At 38.2% G+C, this 25369-nt stretch overlaps 1 protein-coding gene across 3 annotated transcripts in view; it reads left to right on the top strand.

The window, feature by feature from the left end:
* The window catches only part of SNX29 (sorting nexin 29), a 216759-nt gene that overhangs the window by 146970 nt on the left and 44420 nt on the right, over nucleotides 1-25369 (top strand). For all 3 annotated transcript variants that reach the window (XM_072418989.1, XM_072418988.1, XM_072418990.1), the window contains one exon: nucleotides 4582-4661. In XM_072418989.1, coding sequence (XP_072275090.1) covers nucleotides 4582-4661 — 80 coding nt within the window. The remainder of the gene's footprint in view (nucleotides 1-4581; nucleotides 4662-25369) is intronic.

Raw genomic sequence — 25369 nt, 5'->3', positions numbered from 1 at the left:
CCAATAATATGGGTTCAAAACTTAAACTTGAGGTAGCAAAAAAAAAAAAAAGGTAGCAAAATCCAATGGTCTGCCGCAAAACTAAACATAAACTTGTGAAAGCTGGGGTGGTTATGATTGCAATAAACAGTATATTAGATATAAAGTGGACTTATTGAAAAAAGGTCATAAATATTGAAGAGCCAGCTTTATTAGCTTATTGAGCAATGATCATTTTATCATAAAGCCCCTGCCCCTCTGGCGGTAAAGACTGAATGGGAGTGCAGAGCCTCCTGGGATACATATGTCATGAATCCCAGGTGGCTTGGACTGCTCCTTCTACCTATCAGGCATGCGCCAATGGGACTTTTCTGTAATTGAAAAAAGAAAGATGTCGATCTCACGCATGCACAGTGAGATCTGCACTTTTTTTTTTTTTTTTTTTTAACTACAGCAGCATACATCACCTGATCTTGTGCCTGTGCAGTGTGAGATTAGAAGACCTAGGCAGAAGTAGGAAGAAAATGGAGGCAAACGTTGCTTTCGCCACACTCGGACAAAGCAAACCAGGATGAATCCAGACAGCTCTGCGCAAGTAAAGGTAAGTGTAATTTTTTATTTTTACTTTAGTTTCGCTTTAAGGTTAGGGTTACTAAACCTAACTGATATCTAAACAACATCATATGTTAAAACAGGAAAAAAGATAAGCACAAGAGCTGACAAGACTGATAAAGGCCAAACTGCAATAGACAAATGGGTTTCTGAGCATCTCAAGAGGCATATGTTAACATCTATTGAAAGTAGATTTAAAAAGGACAACTGGTGTTCCCAAGACCATAAGAGAAAGATGTCAGAACACAAAGTGCATCTCCGCTTGCCACATATAGGAATGTGTGGTCACAGAAAACTGACCTCTGTCCTCAACACCACTGAAAGCACCTAGTATGAACATGTAAGTGTCAAAAATAGATCATAGAATGGAAAAGAGTGGCCTCATTTTATAGTTAGATAGCACAATTGAAGAAAGAGGAATTAATCACTGAAACGCATTACCCGTAAGCACAGTTATGAAACCAGCTTTGATTACAGACAGGCATGTGACTTGTAGTTTAGAAGATTACCAGAAGAGCATTTATGATTTTTAAACCCTTTGGAAAAATATTATGTATTGCTTTTTCCTGTGGATTTTTTTTTTTTGATTATTGAATTTCTCTGTTTTTCCAAAAAAAAATAAAAAAATATTTTATAAATATAATAACAATAAAGCATTGGACTGTAAGAGGTAATTTAGTCATTTCGTATAGTTCAACACATTGGAGGGGCTTGTACTGGCTCTGTAATATTTTAGCTCAGAATCACAAATGTAATATGTCTGTCTTCTCATGTAGAAGCTGCATTAGTTTTCTTTTTTTAAGACTTTTTACTTTCATTTTATCCTAGTGATTCTGTTAGTAACACAGTTTTACTAAGATACAGTGATACTGTATTTGTTGAAGAACTGCTTTGTCCAACAGAATGTGCGTTAAGACTACTGAACATCTCCCTCTATCTCCATAACAATGGCGTATAGAGATGTAAACTAGGTAGGGGTGATAACATAGTTTGGGATTTTAGTGCATGTAAGTAAGGTACTCACTGAATACCTAAGACTCATTGGGTTTTTGGCAGGATCAATAGGTATTTTTCTTTACATGCAGTGTGTTTGAAAAGACAAACACACTGTACTTCTGTACAGCCTTGAAAACATTCCGGTTGAAAACCAGGTAGTGATTTGGCAATATGAGCTGGGACTTATAGTTCGCTTATAGTTCACCTCCAAAGATGCAACACTAAAAGGAACATTTGGAAACGTTGTGCTATATTTCCAGTCCTACTCTCGAACGTTCTGCCCTAGATCCAAACCCCAGCTGTAAGCCTAAAGGGTTAGGGGATTCAGTAGACACTATTACAGCATTGATATAACAACAGGGAAAAAAGGATTGAGAAAAAAATATGTTAAAAGAAGTAAAACTCAAATGGGTGGTAGAAGGGAAAAATTGTTTAATTTGGAGGTATCAGAATATTTCCCTTGGTGGGACATCAAACTTTCCCTAAGGTACTGAAAGAACAGAAGGCACCCGATGTATACAATTTCCCACGGGTGGTCAAATTTTGTTCAGACCAGCATTAAAAGGGCCAAGCTAGGTATTCTGGATACAGCACAAGAAAGAGAGAAGGGGGGGAGTTGAGGAAAGCAAGCGTCCCTAGATCTCAACCTGGTCCTACACTCTTCGAGAATAGCCTAAAATGGGGTTGGTACATTTCCCTCTATGTTTTGGAGGGAGCCAGAGCTAATTAAAGACTCCAGTCTGGAAACAGTACTGGGCTTCCAAGGAGACCAAAGGGCCTCAGGACCACAGTGATACAAAGTAAGCTAGGCTAATTGGGCAGCTTGAAAATATTTAGTAATGTGTGGAAGACTCAATCTACCACAGTCTTTGCTCTGTACAATACATTTTTAGCGACTCTGGGTTTCTTATGCCCCCAGACAAAATTTAGAACATGTGCTTGTAGTGTTTTTAGATATTGGGATGGGATGACAATGGGAAGCATCCTGGCATAGTATAGGAATTTGGGAAGTAGGATCATTTTGACTGCCCTGATTCTCCCCAACCATTACATGGGGTATTTCTTCCATCATCTAAACAAACCATGTATTTCTTGAAAAGATTAGGGTAATTCGCCCTAAATAGTGTATGGTAATCAGCCATAAGATTATTACAAGATACAGCAGAGAAAAATGTAAAGATTACTGAAGCTGGGATACCATACTTGATGCCAAAGATATATTGAGAGCCTTGGATTTTGTCTCGGTAATATGTAAACAGGACACAAAGCCAAACTCCTGTAAGGTATGCAGCAGGTTACATAAAGAACTATAAGGATTGCAAAGAATTGTCAAAACATCATTTGCAAACATAGTAAGTTTGTAATGTTTGTAGAAGCTGAAGCCTCCTTATGAGGAAAATAATTATTAAGGGTTTGCTGAAGAGAGAGCAATTCTTCAAGATGGTAAAGCAAAGAGTCCTTTAAGGATCACATATTTGGTGGGGGGATGGTGGGGGCGGGAGATAGGAAATAAAGGGATAGTAGGACAGCATCATGGTCAGACCAAAGAGTTGGAACCATTTTAGAGGATAGGATAAAGGCATAGAGATGTGATAAAGGAGGATATGATCTATGTGGGAGTAGTAATTCTGGGGATGGGAAAAGGAGTAGTCCTTCTTGGTAGTCTACCAGATTATAGCAAATAGGCAGAGATCTAAAACCTCTAGCTGATAGAATCAATCTACTATATTCTGATGGACTGCATGAGTCTATTTTGTGGTGAGGATGTAGGACCATATTCTATCACAAAGATCAAGTAGTAAAGACTTTTACAGGTATTGAACATTTATTCGTATAGGAAGATTTTTGTTAAAATGATGGTCTGGTGACAGGGTCTCTTGTCATAGCATTTATTTCAGTTCCTTTATAAAATCACAATCCCCAATTTACCAGGGCTGTGAGATAGAGGGAGAATATAAACATTTTTAACATTTTTAAGTTTTAACAGACTTACAATTAGGTTCCATGGGATGATACGAATTGTCCAGGTATTGCTGAGTGCTTCTAAGCCTAGCAGTTTCTGGATAGAAATAGCAGCATGTCACTTAGCAAACACAGATGCACTGAATGAATGAAGCTAATCTATTTAAATCTCAGGTGAGTAACTACATTTAGTGATTATCATTTTAGCTCCCAATAAAGGGGGATACTTCCCAATGAACCATTTTTTTCCTATGTCTAATGTAAGTAATCACTCCACTAACAGCCAATGTAAAGAGGCACTGCACCTCCCTAGTGAAAAAAGGAATTAATTCAACTCCCCATCAGTATTAGCTTTTTCTGGTAATTGCCACTGACTAACAATGGTATGTGGAATTTCTTTACTGACCACCAATGCAATGAGGTATTTCTCTACTGTTAGTATTAGTTTCATTAGTTTTGATTTTGTTGTATAGGGAAAGTGGGTGTCAAAAAACACAATTTGCAGTAAACATTTCTCTTCTATTTAGTTATTTGCATAGTTGACATCACTCTGGGCTTAGTAAAGTGCTGCCTAATATGTTGGTGTTATATAAATACAGGTAAATAAATAATACTTACTGAAGATGATAATGCTGCCTGCGGTGTAGATTAAAATCATTCTAGTATGAGTTATCTGAGACCTAAACATTCTTTCAAGGGTTCTACAATAGTAAAAACAAGGCTGCTGTAGAGAGATGTGCTATTAGAGAGAAAAAAACATAGTCCACATAGTTCAAAAATATATACATTTTCTAGTTATGGTTATTAAGACAGCAGATTTTTCCGATTTTTTTCCCATGCAGCTTATTGTATTTCATTCAAATAAGTTTAGCAGTTGGGTACTGTTGGCATGTTGCTGCAGTTTTTCCTCTTATAATTCTGGCCAAGAATGTGTCACATATGTCTCAAATACTAGATTGTTTTTTCAACAGTATATGAATTGTATATATGGATGATTCATTCTGCTATTTATATATTTATATTTTATAACAGGGAAAATGAAGTATTAAAAGTCCAGCTGAAGAAATATGTTTGCGCAGTGCAGATGCTAAAAAAAGAGGGACAAAACAACAGTAAGTACAATGTTTATTTGCTTTATATTTTAAATATTTTTAGATGTATTGAGATGTATTGAGATTTGCTTCAAACACACACACAATAGAGAGCTATTTCCAATTTCAGGGCACTCTGCCCACTTTTATTCAGAAAGAAAATCAACTTAAAGGAATCTTTAGAATGTCATCACAGTATGACAAAAACCACAAGTCTTCAACTTTGAGTAACCACCTGGGCTCTCCCAGCATACATACTACACACAGCCTTACCACCTGAGTCACCTGACCTGAGGCTGAAGATCTGTTCCTTTTTATTATCAATGTGCTTCAGAACTATCCTCAATTTTTGCTCTGGAAAAGGGATGGAGTGCCTGGCTCACTTATTCCTTCCTTTAACTTTATTTCCAGGTGAAATTGAGGAAAGACCCTTGCAATCACCCTCAAACCTAGCCTTACACTTTGTCACTAGGCTACATTATTACAAGTTTAGTTCAACAGTATAGATTACTAAAGCAAGTGCACCAGAGGATGTTGTCATTATAGTCTTTAGCTGCAGTTTTCATGTTCTTCTATGTTTATAAACTGTAAATAGTTTAAAAATCTGTTATCTGGACACAAGTGCAGGTGAGAAAGAAGGCAGCCAATTTCAGGTGTGAAATACAGAGAGCTGTTTATTATGTCAAAGGGTTTGCACTTCTCTTGATTCATTTCTGGGACTAAGGCTTGTACAAACATCAGATTTCTACGGAAAATTATGTTTCTTGATTGTTTATAGCAGTGTTTCTCAACCAGGGTTCCTTCATAGGTGGCTCGGGTTCCTTGGGAAATGAGCAATATTTGCCATTCAGATCTGTTACTGCTGTCACCAATGATCTTTTTTGATCTTTTTTTTATCTTTTTGTAAGGGTGACATAATTCTCAATGACCTGCAATGTACAAGGAATTCTTTCTACTGGCCATCACCCTAATGTACTGTTAGTTGTGACTGTAGTAGTTATAGTAGGGGTTACCTGAAGACCCCTGGGTTCACCAATGTTAAAAAGGTCGAGAAACACTAGTTTACAGTGACAGTATAACAAATGAGTGCTGTACACACAGTGCTGTTCATTTGTAAGGGTTAGGGGGAAGAGAGCATGAGCAGCACACTTCATTGCATTCTGCTCTTTAGAAAATTAGTTAGTTATCCCCCGTCAGTCATTTAACAATTCACTATTGTGGATGACTGAACAATGTTGAGGATCTGCTGAACACATGCTAGGTGTTATCCGTCATGAACATAGTCATTCATTTGTAAATATCTAGCATGTGTATGTAGCCTAACACAGCTCTGCCATACATTATAACCCTATCTGACAAAAAGAAACCCAGGATATATAGAAAGAAGACCTGACATTTTTTAACGGGCACAGGTCTCTTCCCTATACCTATCCTGTGCCTGGACAGTTGTTACAGTTCCCCTACCGGCAGGACAGCTGGAATTCACCAAAGCACCCTGGAGTGATGGGCCAGAAATCTTAGTGACTACTGGGCTTTTTGCTGCAAGGTGCAACTATGCAGCTCCCAGAGTGACGTCCCAGGCTGACAGAGGTAGCTTTCTGTGTAGAGACAGCTGGAAAGTCAAGCATCGTCACAAATACACAACAGGAAGGGCAACGTCACTTTTCAGGTGGTAGGTTAGGGCAGTCAACAGACAACACAATGTCGGTAACCAGGCAGAAGGTCAGGGTAGGCATAAGAAAAGGCAGCAGCGGTAACCAGGTAGAAGGTCAGGTGGCAGACAAGGCAGTGTCAGTAACCGGGCAGATGGTTAGGGAAAGTTACAGGCTAGGCATATGCTAAGAAGAGTCCTTAAAAGCTAAATAGCTGGTGCACAGTCACAGCACCGAACACTTGAACTGATATAGCCTCTGCCCCTTTAAAGGGACCCCGCCTCCCCAGATGACAATCATTCAGGCTGAGGCACACAGTTGCACTTGCCCCTACCATACCTGTCAGAGCATAACAGTGTGTGCATGTTGGAGACCGGTGTGGACCTGGACAAATGTGCTTCAGAGAGCTGCCATGGGATTCTATATTTAAGGTAGCCAGCAATTAGGTGCCCCTTGGCCCCCTGCTGAGCACTTTGGAAGGCCTTCATTTGCTGGCTTGCATAGACATTGCTGGAAGGTTCACAGGAATTTTCTTCCAGGCCAAACTCCTACCATTTGATGAGGTACTAAGGGCAACCAGAATCATCTCAGCCTCAAATTCCTCACTGCCTTCAACTAAGACCAATGAAGGCAAAGAGCAAGATTGCCAGCAAGGGAGCTCTGTGCTACCAGTTTCAGGCAGGACACTTGAAATACAGAGTGAATTTTCATGTGTTTGGCATGTGTAAGCTGGATAGCCTCCAGGTTGATAATCTTCAAGACATGAAAAGGGCCAATATTTTTTTGTCTTAATTAATTTTCTGGAGGGACAGCAAAGTATCAGAAGTATCAGATTTGTGGTGGAAAGCCATACCTAGTTGTCTGGCTTAAATTCAAGACAGGCCTTTTCTTGTTGGGCTTTCTTTTAGTTCTCTCCTGAGCCAGACAAGACCTATTTGAATTCAAGTTAATAATAATGAAAGCCACTGGATCCTGTACCCCAGGCAGGTCATTAGGGAAACACTGTTGGGTGAAATTCATACATCGCAAATAAATGGAGACTGAGAGGTAGAGAAGTGCATGGCATTAGTATAGGTAAACTCTACCGTAGGCAAAAGAAAAGTCCCAGTTATCCTGTGAGGCAATTAAGTAACAACAGAAATTTGCTCCAGAGTATGATTAGTTCTTTCTGACCGTTGCTCTAGAGATGGTAACCAGAATAAAGTGAGGATTGTATCTGAATTGGTCTTGCAGGGTTCTTGACAAAATTTGGAGGTAAACTTTATCCCAGTATCAGGTACCAAAATAGCAAGGTCTGACTATTATTTTCAAAAACACTTTAGCTGTAGCTACTGCTTATGGCGTCCCTTACATCAGGATAAAATGGGCTATCTTAGTCTGTTGACCACTACAAAAAATGAAATATAGACCCCCAAAAGAGAAAAGTCAACAACACAGTCCATTGACAACATGTTTCAGGGGCAGGTTGGGATGCAAAAAGGTCTAAACTTCCAGTGTCACCAGGACCAGGGTGGAGGGATGGGCATGGAGTGGATGAGAGGGAATTGGGTCAAGCGGACGAGTAGTAGATGGGGATGATGAGAGAAAAGAGGAGACTTTATCCACAACAACAGGTCTGAGGGAGGCCAGTGATGATTTACAGGTGGAAGGGGAGGATATGGTTGGAGTGGCCCAGTGAACAGAGACTTCATGTCTGATTGTGTCAATTTTCTTTCTGAAGTAGGCAAAAAACTGAAACAACTGTGCTTTGAATTGTTAACTGGCACATTGCTGCTACATTTTTAAGTCCCTTTTGTAAAATTCCTATTTACAAATCTTAGTAGCTTAAACCTTTAATAAACAGAGTTTGTTGGTGATCAGATGACTAGACCAAATTTTAAAACTAATTTTTTGTAAGTAATAAAGGTGCTGGAATTTTGTTAATCCTCTGAAGTCCAGACACTGTCCGTCATCTCCCACTACCCCTCCTCCAAATACTGTACTAGACCTTTCCCCCGGAGAGCACTTCATATAGAGTAATGTGAGGAAAAAAGAGTAAGGAAAGCTTTTATGAGGGCTTTAGCGTTGTAATTCTCCTTTGGAAAATCCATTGAAAAAAGGTGCTGGAACTCTGTTCCAGTGCGTTCGATGAGAAAAAGCCTGTATATTAGTTAACTTGACTGTGGTATTTACTGTATGCCTAATTCATCTGCCTAAATCTAACTCCATTGTTTTTAGGCACAAATGTTTTTACTTAGTGCAAGGATATTCCCCCGGGAAACAATTTTGAACAAATTTTTTGTTGACTTCAATTTTTAAACTTATTTACATTAACCCTCTAGCTGTAATCCCGAGTGTTACTTGGGGTGGATTTTACATGCAAAAAGCGGTAATCTCGAGTCACACTCAGGTTAACTTTAGACACCCCCCTTACCTTTGCCCCACGCTCCAGCGGCGATCTGATGGTCCCGCTGTGATACCGAGGCGCCGATCCGTCAAGGGGGGGGGGGTGGCCGGGCAGTAAATTTAAAAGCAGATTACCGAGTAATCTGCTTTTTAATACCACCCGGGCACGCCGCTGCTCGCATCAGCAGTGAGATGCGAAGCACAATGCAGGACTTCTGCATTGTGCTTCACATCTGACTGCAGATGCGAGCAACAATAGTAATTTCTGGGGGTGATGCCAGCTGGCACCACCCCCGGAATTTGCTATTGGTGCTCGCATCACCTGGAAGATGCGATGCACAATGCAGAAGGTCTGCAGCAGCAGCGTCGGGGTGATGCGGGCGGGACATCCCCAATCGCATCACCCCGGGAGGATGTGACATCTTCCGGGTGATGCGAGTGGTGATGTATTATATACATGTATACAATGTAATAGCCGGACATACATTAGACCTGGTATTTTCTAAACTCTGCAACCTCTTTGCAATCCCTATTTAATGTACAGCGCTGCGTAATATGTTGGCGCTATATAAATCCTGTTTAATAATAATAATAATAATAATAATAATCTGCTTTTAAATGGTTTTTACAGTAAAAAAAAAGCTATACAACATACAATAAAAATAAAAGAACATTTTTAACTTTATATTTTATTTTAAATTACATTGTTGTTGTCTATTATTTCATTTTTTTTTTAAATTATTATAATTTATAATTTATTATAATTTATGATTATAATATAATAAATAAATATAATTATCATACCCGGGAGTAAATCCTAAAAATTACAGGCCCACAATATAAACAAAAATTTCTATGCAAAAAAATTAGGATCACTTTTTGCATCAAGAAACTGACAGACAAAGAACTTCTATCACGTCAAGTTTTTTCTCTACGGCCTATATTAATGCCATTACTGTAGCGTGGATTTGTAAAGCTATTCATTTACACACAAGACACAATTTTTCTACTTACACAGGTATGTTCTTTCTTTCAGGACATGTCTGGCCCTGCTATTTCTCATTGTAAGTGTCTAAACAACCCTGGAATCATTTTGTTTTATTGGTGGCAGTTTCACCATTCCCAGTCAAATAGCAAACATCAGCACATTTGTAGAGCAAGCCTATTTGGCATATTTCAAAGTTAAACTTGGTGATCAAGATAAGTCTTTGGTCCCTCATAAGGTGTGCAAACAGTGTGTTGAGGGTTTATGGATGGTGGACAAAGTGAACACGTGATAAGATGCCATTTGGTATACCTATTGTTTGGCGAGAGCCAGAAGATCATTTCAGTGACTCTTACTTTTGTATAGTGAAAACTTGAGGATATAACAAGAAAAATAAATGTACAGTTAGGTCCCTAAATATTTGGACAGAGACAACTTTTTTCTAATTTTGGTTTTGTACCACAAATAATTTTAAATGAAACAACTCAGATGCAGTTGAACTGCAGACTTTCAGCTTCAATTCAGAGGGTTGAACAAAAAGATTGCAATAAAATGTGAGGAACTAGAGCCTTTTTTTAGCACAATCACTTCATTAAAGGGGCTTAAAAGTAATTGGACAAATTAAAAAGCTGAAAATAAAATGTTAATTTCTACTACTTGGTTGAAAACCCTTTGCTGGCAATGACAGCCTGTAGTCTTGAACTCATTGCCATCACCAGATGCTGGGTTTCCTCATTTTAATGCTCTGCGAGGCCTTTTACTGCAGGGGCTTTCAGTCTCTTTTTGTTTGTGGGTCTTTCTGTCCGAAGTTTAGTCTTCAACAAGTGAAATGAATGGCCAACTGGGTTCAGATCAAGTGACTGACTTGGTCATTCAAGAATATTCCACTTTTTTGTTTTAATAAACTCCTGGGTTGCTTTGGCTGTATGTTTTGGGTCATTGTCAATTTGTAGTAATTTGTAGTAGCCTCCCAATCAATTTGACTGCATTTACTGAATTTTAGCAGACAGTATGTCTCTGAACAACAATTCATTCGGCTGCTTCTGTCCTGTGTCACATTATTGATGTGTCCTAGTTCCACTGGCAGCCATGCACGCCCAAGCCATCACATTGCGTCCAGCATGTTTTACAGAAGATGTGGTATGCTTTGGATCATAAGCTTTTCCACACCTTCTCCATACTTTTTTCTTGCTATCATTCTGGTAAAAGTTGATCTTGGTTTCATCTGTCCAAAGAATATTTTTCCAGAACTTTGCTGGCTTTTTTAGAAGTTTTTTAGCAAGTCCAATCTAGCCTTTCTGTTCATTAGGCTTATGAGTGGCCTGCACCTTGCAGTGCACCCTCTGTATTTACTTTCATGCAGTCTTCTGTTTATGGTAGACTTGGATATCGATACGCCTACCTCCTGAAGAGTGTTGTTCACTTGGTTGGCTGTTGTGAAGGGGTTTCTTTTCATCATGAAAATGGTTCAGTGATCATCCACCACTGTTGTCTTCCGTGGACGTCCAGGTCTTTTGGCATTGCTGAGTTCCCCAGTGCTTTGTTTCTTTCTCATGATGTACCAAACTATAGATTTTGCCACTCCTAATATTGTAGCAATTTCTCTGATGGTTTTTTTCTGTTTTTGCAGTTTAAGGATGGCTTGTTTCACCACGTGCATGGAGAGCTCCTTTGACCGCATGTTGTCTGTTCACAGCAAAATCTTCCACATGCAAGCACCCCCCCCCCTCTCAAATCAACTCCTGGCCTTTTATCTGCTTAATTGATAATAACATAACAAGGAATTGCCCACACCAGCCCATGAAATAGCCTTTGAGTCAATTGTCCAATTACTTTTGAGCCCCTGAAATGAAGTGATAGTTTAAAAATAAGGCTTTAGTTCCTCACATTAAAAGATTTATGCAATCTTTTTGTTCTACCCACTGGCATTGTTTCATTTAAATTATTTGTGGTAATGTACAGAAGTAAAACTAGAAAAAAGTTGTCTGTCCAAATATTTATGGACCTAACTGTAACATAGAGTATCCTAGTCTACTATCGGCTATACGCCCAGTGGCTCATTCAGATGAAATCCCAGTGCCGGTTTTTGTTACACTACCCTCTCTTAAAGAACATGAATATGGTGATGAACTAGGTGACGGCAATGATGAAGAGTTTGAAATTGAAGAGGAATCTGTTCGTAAGGGATTTGATCAGCATGAGTTGAGTGATTTGGGACTATCGAAGAAGGCTTCAGAACTTCTAGCATCAAGACTGCGTGGGAAAAAACTTACTTGAAAAAGGAACAAAGGTATCGTACCTGTGAACCAGAGAAATTGCATTTCTGCAATACTTTAGAACTTGCAGTGGCTTTGTGTATTGCCATAACATAACTAGTTTATTGGAGGAATTTGGAATTCCAATCTATAACTGAATGGCGACTATTCATCGATAACTTAAAGCGGTGCTTAAAGTGTGTTCTTCTTCACAATGGAAATATATATTTGGGTCAGTCTCAATTGGCCATTCATTTTCTCTTTGTGAAGAATATGCAGACATAAAGAGAGTCATTGATTTGTTGCAATATCACCAACACAATTGAGTCATCTGTGTTGACCTTAAAATGGTATGCTTCCATCTTGGCCAGCAACGCGGATACACCAAGTATCCCTGTTATCTCTGCATGTGGGACAGCAGAGCTTGTGAGAGGCATTGGGTGGAAAGGAATTGGCCTCCAAGATCTGCCCCAAAACCAGGTTATCCAAATATTCTACGTGAGACACTTGTTGATAGAATATTATATTCCCGCCTCTGCACATGAAACTGGGTCTGATGAAGCAGTTGGTTGAAGCTTTGCCAACTGAAGGAGACTGTTTCAAGTACCTCATTTTGGCATTTCCTAGCCTGTCATTTAAAAAAAAAAAAAAAGCCGGGTGTGTTTGATGGTTCACAGATTCGGTAGCTCATCACAAACGAACATTTCATCGGGACAATGTGAGAAGTGGAAAAGAATGCTTGGTTATCATTCAAAGCCATTGTCAAGGACTTTCTTGGAAACACATGAGCAAATAATTACACAGAAATGGTCCAGAAACTCTTGGAGAGCTACAAAATGCTTGTTTACAATATGAGCATCAAGGTGCATTTTCTGCATAGCCATCTTTCCAACTTCTCGGAAAACCTTGGTGCAGTCAGTGATGAGCAAGGTGAACGATTCCACCAAGATTTGAAGGTCATGGAAGGACGGTAACAGGGTAGATCGGATGTACATTTGATGGCTGACTATTGTTGGAGCATTTGGCGGGATTGTCCTAACACTGAACACTCCAGGAAAAGCTTTAAGCGTATTTTTACCTTAACCGCTTACCCGATTAATTTTCAAATGTTTTACTGTAAAAAGAAATGTCATAGAGTAACAATAAATCCCTTGTAAATAAACAGTACATACAAGTTATTTCATTATTTTTTATTGTCTGTTAAATTTGTATGTTTTTTGACAAAAATGGAGGGTACCCTGTATCGTAAAAACTGGATGTGATAGCTAAAATCTGGGGTAGTTTCTGGATTCACCACCCAAACATTTGTAAAAAACAGGTGTAAGATCTAACTCAACAAAAAATGCATTCCCCAGTGTTACGGTATTGATACCCTGCTTTGAATGTTATTATATGCTAAAACATAATGGAAAAATTTAACTTGTATACATTAAGGTCTTTTTTAAAATACATTGAATCTGACATTCACTGATACATTCCCTGATGGAGAATCTTTAAAGTCCACCAGGAAATATTAGAATGTCAGATTTACTGCTTATGTGTGTGCTGTGTTATTGCGGCATCGGGTGTTTGCTTATATTATGATCAGTACTCTTTAATAAGATTTTAGTGTTCCTGAAACCGTGTCTTTCTTTTTAAATTGAAATACACTGTATAAAACACAAAGGGAAACATACTCTCTTGTCTTTTTCCTTTTTTTGGCTATACATTAAGGTTGATATTTGCTGATTTTTAAGGTTTTTGGACATTTTAAGCCCTTCATGCTGTGAATAATGTGAAAATAACCTAGTAGAATCTGTAACAATATTTATATGGATGGACCCTGGTTTTGCTTCTAACAAAAGCATTTCAATTTTTTCCCTTAACCAACATACATGAACTGTTTTATTTTTACTTTCTTTGTAAGTGTTCATTTCAATGTTTTACCAGCCCATTAAACATTCAACATCCAAATACACTACAAAGGTATTATTTCACCATTTTCTGACCACTAGTGTTGGTTTAACTATTATGATATTCATTTAAAATCTGCATGTTTTTGTACAAACACTTCATGCTTTCCTATGCTGTAAATTTTACATTTTTGTTAGAAGACTGTATTTTTTAATGTGCCAACTACAAAATTACTTAAAAGGATGATACTTTTTTAAATTTGTTCCTACAAAATTTGTATGCGATTTATCTAAAGCAATTATCTTATTTGTTTTATATAATTGTGGAAATTATCTTTCATTATCTGCTGACAGTTGTCCGTGATGAACATAAATATATATATATATATATATATATATATTATTCTTAGGCTACCTAATTCTGGCAACAGTTGAGCTACAAAATAAGCCTAGATAATAATAGAAAATGAGTAGGAGGGTCAGATTTATGCAAGCGGTTAAAAAAAGTTCTTGTTTTAAAGATGTATTCATTCATGGCAGTTTTTGTTTTAAAGATGAATTCTTTTGTTGGAATCAGACATCTGCTAAATGCAGCTAAACGTGAATTTGGGAGGTGTACATATATGGTTTAATATTCCTAATTGTATAATTTGAAAAATATGGATATATTGTCCCAAGATAAAGTTGGCCTTATAGATAGTAAGGGCTGTTAGATCATCAAAAGTGAAATGCAATGCTTGTTTGATAAATTTGCAGTTAGAAAGGATCATCAGCAGTACTAAGTGGCAAGCTGTGCCTTTTGATGTAATGAAAGAAGGTTTAAATACATTACTTCATGCTGATGACATTTTATTTTTCCCATTTTCTTAAGATTGCAGTTCCTTGAAGTAAAACAAACAGTATACAACTAAGTTTGTTTTTATTATTTGAAATGGACCTAAACTGAGAGTACATTTAAAAGCTGTCATTACAAAACTAATTTCAAAATATAGTCTACTTTTATAGTGTTATTTATTCCTAACCCCATAAAACTGTTTTTGGATGTGCACCTGGCTGATGGAGTAAAAAGGAATGTCTTGAAATCAGAAACAATCCTTATTTTGGAAGGCTCCTTACTTCATAATCATAACCTATATGGGTAAACTATCTTATTGCATTATATATATATATATATATATATATATATATATATATATATATATATGTTTAACATGGATCTGTACTAAAAACTAAAACCTTTCCTGTAATCCTGCCTCAAACTGCACCTCCATATTGCACTAAATCTGTTCTAATAAGAGCTGGGGGGGTGCAGGTGTCTTTGCTCAGGAGGAAATAAAAACAACAGTAATGAGCAGTGAGGGATTTTGGCCACCCAAATATACAGTGAAGAACTCGATAAAATCGACATGTATATAAGTAATATTTAGAATTGCCCCAGAAAATGCATTACTTTGCAGACAATAGTTTCTGTAACCTTGCCATTCCTGTTAAAAACAATGCTTTGGCCTGGACTATACCTCCTTTGTGTCTCTAAACGCACTATCACTTCTTATATTTTGCATTTGTAGTCATTCTTTAACAAAGGCTTTTTATCACTTGCAGAATGCATTGGTGAATACCCATGGTCCTTAGGCTTTGTGTCTGTGTCATTTAAGGCCTGCATTCATCTGGTGACACAATTAGACCATGACAATCTCTTGTCACCCTGCCTACATTGTGTTGTAGCAGCCTAAATGTCATTCTTCAATTAATTTGAAACGTTATGGGGACAAAGTAAACATGTTAAAATACTGCTGACTATTATTCTTAGAGAATCCGCTTTTAGGCTGTACATTTAGTTTTTAAAAAGTAAAAAAAATATGTTGAATATGACTTATGAGGTACAGGTTTTAATATGTAAAGTGTTTTTATTATTAATATAGTAAAAAGACTTGCTTACAGTGTCTTATACCTTTAGGCCATGATTTGTAGGAGCCTATAAATAGAGGAGAAAAAGAGTGGTTACTCACTTCTGAGGAGGTATTTCAGGTAGCTGACATGTCACTCCAGTCATGCAATAGAGGTGAAAAAGACAAGATAAAAAGGAACAGGTTGACATAGGAGGATAGTATATTATTCAAGAAATACACATAAAAAAGAAGAAAAAAGGAATAGGAAAAAGAAGTGAAAGTTGAAAAACAGAGGGGGAGAAAGGTGATAGGGTAAAAAATTGTCAGCCTTACAGTGAGTTCTGGAGAGAATGGGTAAGTCAAATGGAAATGTTTCACTGCTGAGATGTTTAGGGTTCTTCATGGGTTACTCTTCTCTGATGGCTTTTTTAACAGAGTTTTGTTCAGTGGTGTCTCTTATACGATCAAGTCCTGCACCTCCCAGTGATGTATGGTTCAGGTGGCATTCCTTTTGTTGAAGAGTTCTTCCCTTGATCCAGTCTGCTTATTACACAGGCTCCAGTTTGTACAGTATCTTCTTCATCCTTATAAGCCTAAATCTGGCCATTTTCAATGACACATTCAAGGTCATTGCCCCTGGCCTATGCCACCTGTAGAGCACCTAAGTTGCACTTAAGTTAGCATCAGGAGCCTAAAGAGGCCCCTGCACATTGCTTTAAAGGTGCGCATTGTTTTTCTTCATGTCAAAAATCCTAATTCCGGAATGTCCCCAGAAATTTCTTAGAATTTTCCCGGGTACATGGTGGGGGTGTGATGGGCCAGAGGTATGAAGCAGGGTTTCAGTGCCAACAGTAGCTGAAAACATCGCCAATCGGTTGTCCGCAGAGAAAATTTTGGTGGTCTGTGGCTCTGACTGGTGCACCCCCAAGTGGGGTCAGAAGAAAGACCCTGCTGGGAGGGCGCATCGGCCAGAGCTGCGGACCATGTCCAAATTCGCAGGCTCAGGGTGAAGGGCTGATTGTGCCTCTGGACACAACCTGCCCACTCTCCCATCACAGGCTCAGACCGCCAATAGGAAGGTGGGCAGGTTCTGGCATCATGACGTCACTATGGGGGGAAGTTACTTCCCGTCTGAGTGACTCCCGGCTCTCCACGCATGTGTGGTCCGGAGCCGGTTAATTTAGTGGTCCGTGGGCCCTAAAAGGTTGGCGACCACTGATTTAGAGGATTTACTTTGATGGTAGTGGGATCAGTGGGCTTACTATGGTAGAAGAGTCAGTTCACTGGAGTGTGGCAGAAAGGGAATCTCACAGGTGAGAAAGTGGTAATTTTGTCTTCTTTACCTCTTCTTTGGTAAACTTTATTGGTGCAGGAGTGTGATTACAGGGTCAAATTTTCAATGTTTCTCCATTACGTGGGAGTCCGGGACCTTGTGTACAGAGGGGTTAACATAGCTGCGGGGATGGGGTCAAAGAGGGGTACCTGAATGTCACTCGAAGGAGGCCATGTGAATTGTCCCCATTAGCTTTTCGCCCATCAAAGTCTAATAAAGAAAAAAAATTAAAAAGTTGTTGATTTTTTTACACTAGTTACCTCTTCTAAGGAGTTTTTGCAGCAAAGTGATAAAAGGAAGTGAGATAGAAAAAAATTGGAGGATTAGAAATAAGCTTCAGGCCTTCTGTATTTATGCAAGTGTTTTAGTAGAGAAATTCACAGAAAAGGGTGTGGATTTTAATTTTCATATTGACCTTATATTTGAGACCTACAAAATTTACTCTGGTTTGGCATATTTCTCTTATAGGAGCCATTTATTTAAACGTTTTCGGTACACTGCCTGATATTTGCCTGTGAATTATTTTGTTATAGCCACAAAAGGCTGGCACATTTTAACCCTGCTCCAGATACAGGAACGTTTTTATTTTTTGAGAAAAGGCTTATGTTATGCTTTTAATGATAATGCCCATACTTTTGGGGCCTCTTCTAAGTGTAAACATAAATGTTCATTTTGTGGTGGTTGTCTGGCCTACACAGATCATGTGGAGGCAGGCCTGCTAAATGAAGGTTTTTTGTATGGTTTCCAGTTACCCTCACTCCAGGGGTTAGGTTGCATGATGCTTGAAAAACTAGTTTTTAAGCACTTTAGGCCTAAAGTGTTCTCCCCAGAAACGTTTTTCAAGTGGGTGGTGAGAAGCTGTAGCCAGGTGGTGAAAAAGTGGGTGTGGCAAGACACTGCAAATTTAGTGCTTCCAGTTATTTACACCATAGGTATCCAGTAACCCCCATTATTTTGTCACTGTTCTACCTACCCCTTATACTTTTTTTAACTTTCTAATGCCCCAACAGTCCAGTGCTGTAAATTTTGATCCAACTGCCTAGTGTTCCATGTTTTAATAGTGTAATCCCTTGTACTAGTGTAATACTAATCAATGTGGTTTAATAAGTTAAGCTTAATTTCACATTAGCAGTAAAAAAATGCCATTTACCCCTTTGTGACTACATGGCAACTGCTAGGCACCTGGGAATATATCAGGGTAAGTGATCTCCTTTTTCAGGCCCAGCAGTTTTTAAAGCAGCAGTGGTTCCTGGTGATAGGAAAGTGAGGGGTAAACACATCAACCTTACTGCAGATGTGAATTCAGACTAACTTCAGATGTCACCTCCCAGCTATCTATCTATTTATCGCCTATCTAGATAAATCAAAACTATAAAAACAAATTCACTTGATCTGTCCACGAACTGGAGCCCAGCAAATCCCACGCTTGCTGAGCTTCCCTCGTCTTTCCCATGCTCACCGTTCCATCCATTGCTGCTATTTTCTTTCTTCTAGGCGCTTCCTCATGTCATCCGAAAAACAAAAGTGCTGATCTCATTGCACATAAAGAGATTGAGCCCTTTTTTTACATTATAGGTAAGCATCTGATGATACAATACCGGTATTGGGCAATGTGCAAAAGGAACAGTCCACAGGCACCTGGAATATGTGGCACAAATATCCCATGAGGTTGCAGATTTACCCTTAAGTTTTTACCATCATGACAGTAAAGATAGAATGGGAGGGGGGTCCTCCCCACAAAATAAATAAAAAAAAGACACATTTTTCCATTAAATAAAAGAGGAAAGTCACCCTTTATGTAATGTTAAAATGTGGTGATGCTTTAAGAGCATTTTGTATGTGTTAGCAGATGGAGGCAGGACAACCAGTGTCCACCTCTTATGATTGCCTATATACTATGGGCAACAAAAAAAAAAACTGCCTGTGAAATGTATCACACCTGCAGTGTGATAGCTGTGTGTGTGTAAAGTCTGCTTGTCATATTCTGCAGCCTCAACTGACTGTGTTAAACTTTCACATCTCCTAAATAGTTAGTTGTAACAACTTAAAATTTTTAGGGCACACAGCGTACACTCAAAGCTGCTAATAACCAAAATTGAAAATGCAAATTAGGGACCCCCAGGGGCCACTTACATAGCAAGGAGCATTGGGATGGAGCCTGTACATTTTTTACCTATTTTTCACAAAATTATAACTGTCATAAATAACTGTATTACCCTTTCTGCTTCTGTTCTTTGAACTCCAATTTATTTGGAATAGGGAGGTGCAGGAAACTGAAAATGTAGGTGCAAGTGGGGAACAGATGTATAAACTGCCCTAAAATTTCATTAGCATGGCATCATTAGAACATAAAACAGCTCTGCCCATCAAAATACCCTGTCCTGTTACACATAACTGTCTACTCCCCTACCTTAAACCCTAATTTCTCCAGGACAAAGAGGTGCAGTTAAACAAAATTATAGGTTGTGGGCACTTGTGGCTAACATCCCCCAAACTTTCATCACCATGGCATTATTACAACATAAAAAACTCTGCCTTGCTACACATGACTGTACCCTTCCAGTACCCGAACCCCAATTTCATTTTGATGGGCAGAGTTTTTAATGTTCCAATGATACCATTGTGATGAAATTTAAGGGGGTATTGCCACAGACGTTTCCCACACGTTTTCAGTTTCCTACACCTCCCCATTCTACAGAAATTGGGGTTCAAGTGTTAGAAGTGGACAGTAATGTGTAACAGGGCAGTGCTTTTTGATGGTGGACTTTTTCATGTACTGCATGTTGCCATAGTAATGACATTTTCGTGGAGGGGGGGTTATTCAAAAGTGTCCCCCCACTGTGCCTTCATTTTCAGTTTTGTACACCCCACCATTTTAGGAAAATTGGGATTCAAAGAAGAGAAGCAGACCATATGGTATCATAGTAGAATAGTAAAAGATTTGTGACAGGTAGGTATCAATTTAGGGGCCCTACCCCTATGCTCCTAGGTGCACTTGCTTTTAAACAGCAACCCCAATGTTGTATTTTCACTAGTTTTTACAATTCTGATCCTCCATATCCAATTTTTAAAAGCTGGGGGCTGCAGTTATGCACACACACAGCTATCAGTGCTGCCAATTACATCATCAAACACAGGTACAGATGCAGGTACATTTTTACATGTTTTTTTTTTTCAGTAGAAACCACAGCACGAGTTATCAGATGGGGAGGGACAACCTGTGTCGATCTCATCGTAGCTGTGCTGTGTATTTCTTTCCCTCTTGGCTCTTATCAGATGCTTGAATCCTCTGAATGGATAACAGCAGAGAATAGAGCAGCCTTTCCTTTGTCCGTTCAGAGCTGCTGATAGGAGCTGGGTGGAGGAGGCATGGCAACCGGGTGCTCTGCTCACTAGAAGGGGGCTGGGGAAAACTCTGCTGTCCAAGACTGGAGAAAATAGACCACCATGGGAGAACCTGGTTGTTGCAACAAACCTGGAATGGATCTGGTTCAGGGCTGAAAATATTTGACAACTAATAGTAAATGACAACAAATAGAAATACATTTCAGGTATGCTGTATCATCAAGATTCTCCCATGATAGTCTGTCTAGCTTTAAAAAATTAAGTCAGAAATATTTCCTAAATAAATGAATGTTGTAGGGCCCTTTTGTAGAACCACATTTTAGGACTTTCATAATATTTCCCCTAAGATTGGTGCCTAAAGAAGAGCCTAATGCTACATAATATATGTTGCAGATTTTACATATGTCCTAGGAATATAGTGGGTCAGGCTTACATATTTTGGGCCAATTAAATAGCTGCGTTTATGGGGGAACACTTGGGCTTGATCAGCAATGTATGAGGTGCCGTGGTTTGGACAAATAGTTGGACAAAAAGTTTTCATTTTTTAATTTTTTTTTAGACTTTTACAGTTAAATTTCTGACCTGCCTCTAATATATTGCTAAATCATGTAGTCTGTAGTAACCTGGGTCATATGAACACCCTTAATTTGTTTTTTGTTTTTAAAATTCTATGACATTTATGAATTGAGGTGGCATTCCCACATCTTCTCAGAAAAAGGTTGAATCATTAGCCGAACTTTTACATCAAATATACTGCATAATTTACTTCTGTTTTATTTGGAAAGATTGTGGACCCTGTAAAGGGCTGGACTTTTTTTTTAATAATAATTTTTATTGATAGAAAACATCAAATAACATAGGATACAAAAACTTTAAAGGTAAATAACAAGATCTTAATAACAGAAGTACAGGACATTCAGATAACATAAAATATTGGTATTAGTTGTACTAGATAAATAGGAACATCCATCATATTAACAGGCATATGAATGTGTTTCCTCGCTAACATTTTTTTTATTTAACCAGGGATGGGGGGAAAGGGATCACTACCTAGTTGGTAGAACAAGGGCAACTAATTAATTAAACAAAACAAAACCGGACAAATGCAATGTCTGCCTCATTAACAAAGAACTAAAATCATGAGCTAGCTATAAATAAAAAAAAAAAAAAAAAACAAACTTTAGAAACTTTAAGTATTGTTTAAAGTTCTATAGTCGTACCATGTAGAATGACGGAAAAGATCAATAAGATCATCTAATTGAGAAGAAGAGAATGTGCCTTTCAAAAAAGGCATCCAGGTATCAAAAAATCTTTGAGGATGCGTGTCAAGGTGCTGAGTAGCTTCTATTTTATCTATCGTCATAAGAGAATGTAAAAATTGAGTTAGTTGTAACATAGATGGAGCTATGGGGTCCAGCCATTGTTTCATAATACATTTTTTTGCCGCTGGAAAACCAAAATTTTCAAGTTTAGACGGAAATCTGGTGGTGCTAGATACTGGCAGAGAAGAGGGAAGTACATGGAAAAGAGCCACTTGAGGTAGAAAGGTTTGTCTTTGGCCTGTTAAATGATTTGCATAGGAAAAAACTTGAAGCCAAAAAGACTGGGTTTTTGGACATGACCACAATGCATGTTCCAGGGAAGCTAGGGATAAACCGCATTTAGGGCATGCCAATAAAAATTTGGAAACTGTAGAAGATTTGATCTTAAGATCAAATGCAAAGTTTGCCCTATGCAATATTTTATAACGCATCTCAGATCAGATTTTACTAATGACCAACTTACAAACCACTGACTAGCTAGTTTCCAAATATTCCAGGGTTTCTTGGTAGGGCATATCTTGGAATATTGCCCATTTATCTACATAGGAATAATTGCTGGGTAAATCAGCGTCCCTTAATTGCAGGAAATTATATAAATCCGCTATGGATAGTCTAGTGGGCGTTTTCCCAATTAACCTTAAAATGGCAGATGGCAATGGAAAAACTTGATCAGAGCGGAGGTGGGTGTATATATAATGCTTCACTTGAAAAAAGTTCAAAAATGTGAGGCTGGAAATGCCTTAAAATATGAAATGGTGAAAAGTGGCACTTTTCATCTAACAAATGATCAAGAAATTGAACTCCTCTCCTGAGCCAGTAAAAAAAAGCTTTTAATTGGACTAAAAGACCAGACTAAAACTGTATCACAAAAAAGCAATTTAGTCCTGACCTCCACAGGGATACGTGGGAAGGATGTATGGATCAGTCCGAGTAACAACCAAGGTAGCACAGCTGATGTTTCCAATTTGACATCACTATAAGAGGAGTCATACCACCAGTCCCTAATATGTTGTAGCAAACAGGAAAGATTATATTTCCTTATATCTGATCATTTCATGATCGTCCCTTTTATAAAAGGTAGGCCTGACTATTTTATCCCTGAGAGGGCTTAGAATTCTGGTATTTCAGGAGGGAGGTAGGTGAGTAGATCTTGAAGTAATACCATTGTAAATCCAGGTAAGTCTACTATAGACTCAGGTATCCCCCTTATGTGGACGTTATCCTCTTGCACAGTTGTGCACCTGGGTCTTCCACTCCCCTTTCTATTGCAATTGGAGCCAGTTTATGCTGCTCTTTGAATAAACTGACCAGTTTCAGGGGAAAGTTTTTTGTCTTTGGTAATTTTTAGTCAGAAGTTGAAGTAACCCAGCATTTTATTACTGATAAGGGGCTTCTCTATAGTTATACAAATACTCCATTTATTAACAGCATTATCCAACTACCGTAGTCATATCCAACATTACCAATGGCTGGACAAATCCACTTGTTGGACTGATTGATTTGATGTTATTTTAAAAGACATAACAACTGTCTTCTTCCAATAATTACGATATATATATATATATATATATATATATATATATATATATATATATTAAATTAGGCCATAAAGGAACAGACACATTATTTGCTTCCAACCATCCACTGGCATGACATCTCAACAATCCAATGCCCCATTGGATGATAATAAGCTGCCACTATATCTAATCCAAGATCTCCCTGTACTCTATGAACATGTAGCTGATAATGTATCCAACTTTTCACTGTGTACCCAGGTCCATGTCACAGCAGACACCTAGAGCACTTGCTATGGGCAGGGGCAGTACATGGTTCAATAGGTGAATTTCTTTTGCACAGCACTGAAATGTCCATATGGTGAGATCTGTTTTCAACCAATAGTATTACCTTCACGGCTGTCTCCTCATCTAATTCTTCTTTTTCTAATTGATTATATATATATATATATATATATTTTTTTTTTTTTTGGCAGGTTTCAAATACACATAGTATGGCATATAATATACAGTTAGGTCCATAAATAAATAAACAATTTTTTTCCAATATTTGTTCTGTACATTACAGAAAGGCCCACAAACAAAGGGCAGCTGAAAGCCGCTGCAGTAAAGGCCTGGCAGAGCATTAAAATGGAGGAAACCCGGCATCTGTGATGTCCATGAGAAAAGGGTTTTCAACCAAGTATTAGAAATGAACATTTTATTTTCGCTTTTTAATTTTTCCAATTACTTAAGTGATTAAGTGATTGAGTTAAAAAAAGGCTTTAGTTGCTCACATTTTTATGCAATCTTTTTTTTCAACCCACTGAATTAAAGGTGAAGTTAAATTAATGAATTAAAGTCTGCAGTTCAACCGCATCTGAGTTGTTTAATTTAAAATTAATTGTGGTAATGTACAGAACCAAAATTAGAAAAAGTCTGTCCAAATATTTATGGACCTAACTGGTAACATTTTTCATGCATTGAACAGGAAGAAGACTCACATCCTTTGTCTTGCAACTGTGAAGGTGTTAGTGGGCATTGGGATGTTTATGGGAATGCCAACATGGCAGGAGATAGAGGGAGGTGAAAGATCAGAGTGTGTAAAAAGGATGAGGAGAAAAAGCGGGAGGAATTGTCAAGTAAGACAAAAGGCTGTGACATAGGCCATCGGCCTTGTAGACCTCTATGGTGTCAAACTAAAGAGGAGCATAAAGGGTCCCAGTAGTGGCAGAGGAAGCAAATTTCGTGTCCATTTTGGCAAATATAGCTTGATGGTTTTTGCACTGACAAGCTCATTGTTCATATCAAACAGAGATAAGTACTAAGTAGCCACACTCTAAGACTCTTACTATTGCAGTGTATTTGTAAAATGTTCTAATCCTTATGAAAGTGGGGCAACAGTCCACTATTATGAATAAACATTGTGCACCAGTGTAGATCAATTGACCTTCATTAAAATGAATGAGTCCTGGATTTGGGACTTGTGCAGCCACCTCAGGACAGCCTTTTCCCTGCATACCAGAACCTCATCTCAGCAGGCTTCTCTCTGTTCCTTCAGCTGCCAGACCCAGCAGCAGCACCATGAGCATAAATTTCAGCTGTGGCGGCAAATTTAAATATCAATAGAGAAGATAATATCATCCTATATGGGATGCCTTGAAGTGCCAGATTACTTACCTCTTAACCAAATGGATACCTGGGCCAAATTACTGGACATTTAGTCAAAATTGCAATCCATTGAGAGATTTCAGAGGGTCATGACAGAGAATTTTCAGTTTGACAAGTCGAATTGTTTTTCCAAAACATTGTCTGCCACCAGTGTGGATCAATTGACCTTCATTAAAAGGTCCTGGATTGGGGACTTGTTTAACTACCTTTTCCAATTTTTGTGTAGCAATTAGCCATTTTTCTCAATTAGAGTTGAACAGAGCAGAATGGAACAGAAAAAAAATTGATTTAGATAATCATTTAAAACCTTAAAAAAAGGAATTCTGTCTTGAAGACTCCATCGGAAACAATTGGAATGGATTTTTTTTCCATTTTATTGCCTTTATTTCTTTATCTATCTGAATATAAAGTGTAAATAAACAACCCATGCATAGAAATCCTCAAAGAGTTTATATTTGCTGTTTAAATTACATTACTGTTGCCATGGTAAATCTGCTTGCCTTGTTT

This window comes from Pyxicephalus adspersus, chromosome 7 (genome assembly GCF_032062135.1).
Source record: "Pyxicephalus adspersus chromosome 7, UCB_Pads_2.0, whole genome shotgun sequence".
Classification (NCBI taxonomy): domain Eukaryota; kingdom Metazoa; phylum Chordata; class Amphibia; order Anura; family Pyxicephalidae; genus Pyxicephalus; species Pyxicephalus adspersus.
The sequence above is the reverse complement of the archived record's forward strand: the minus strand, read 5'-3'. Positions and strand labels throughout refer to the sequence as shown.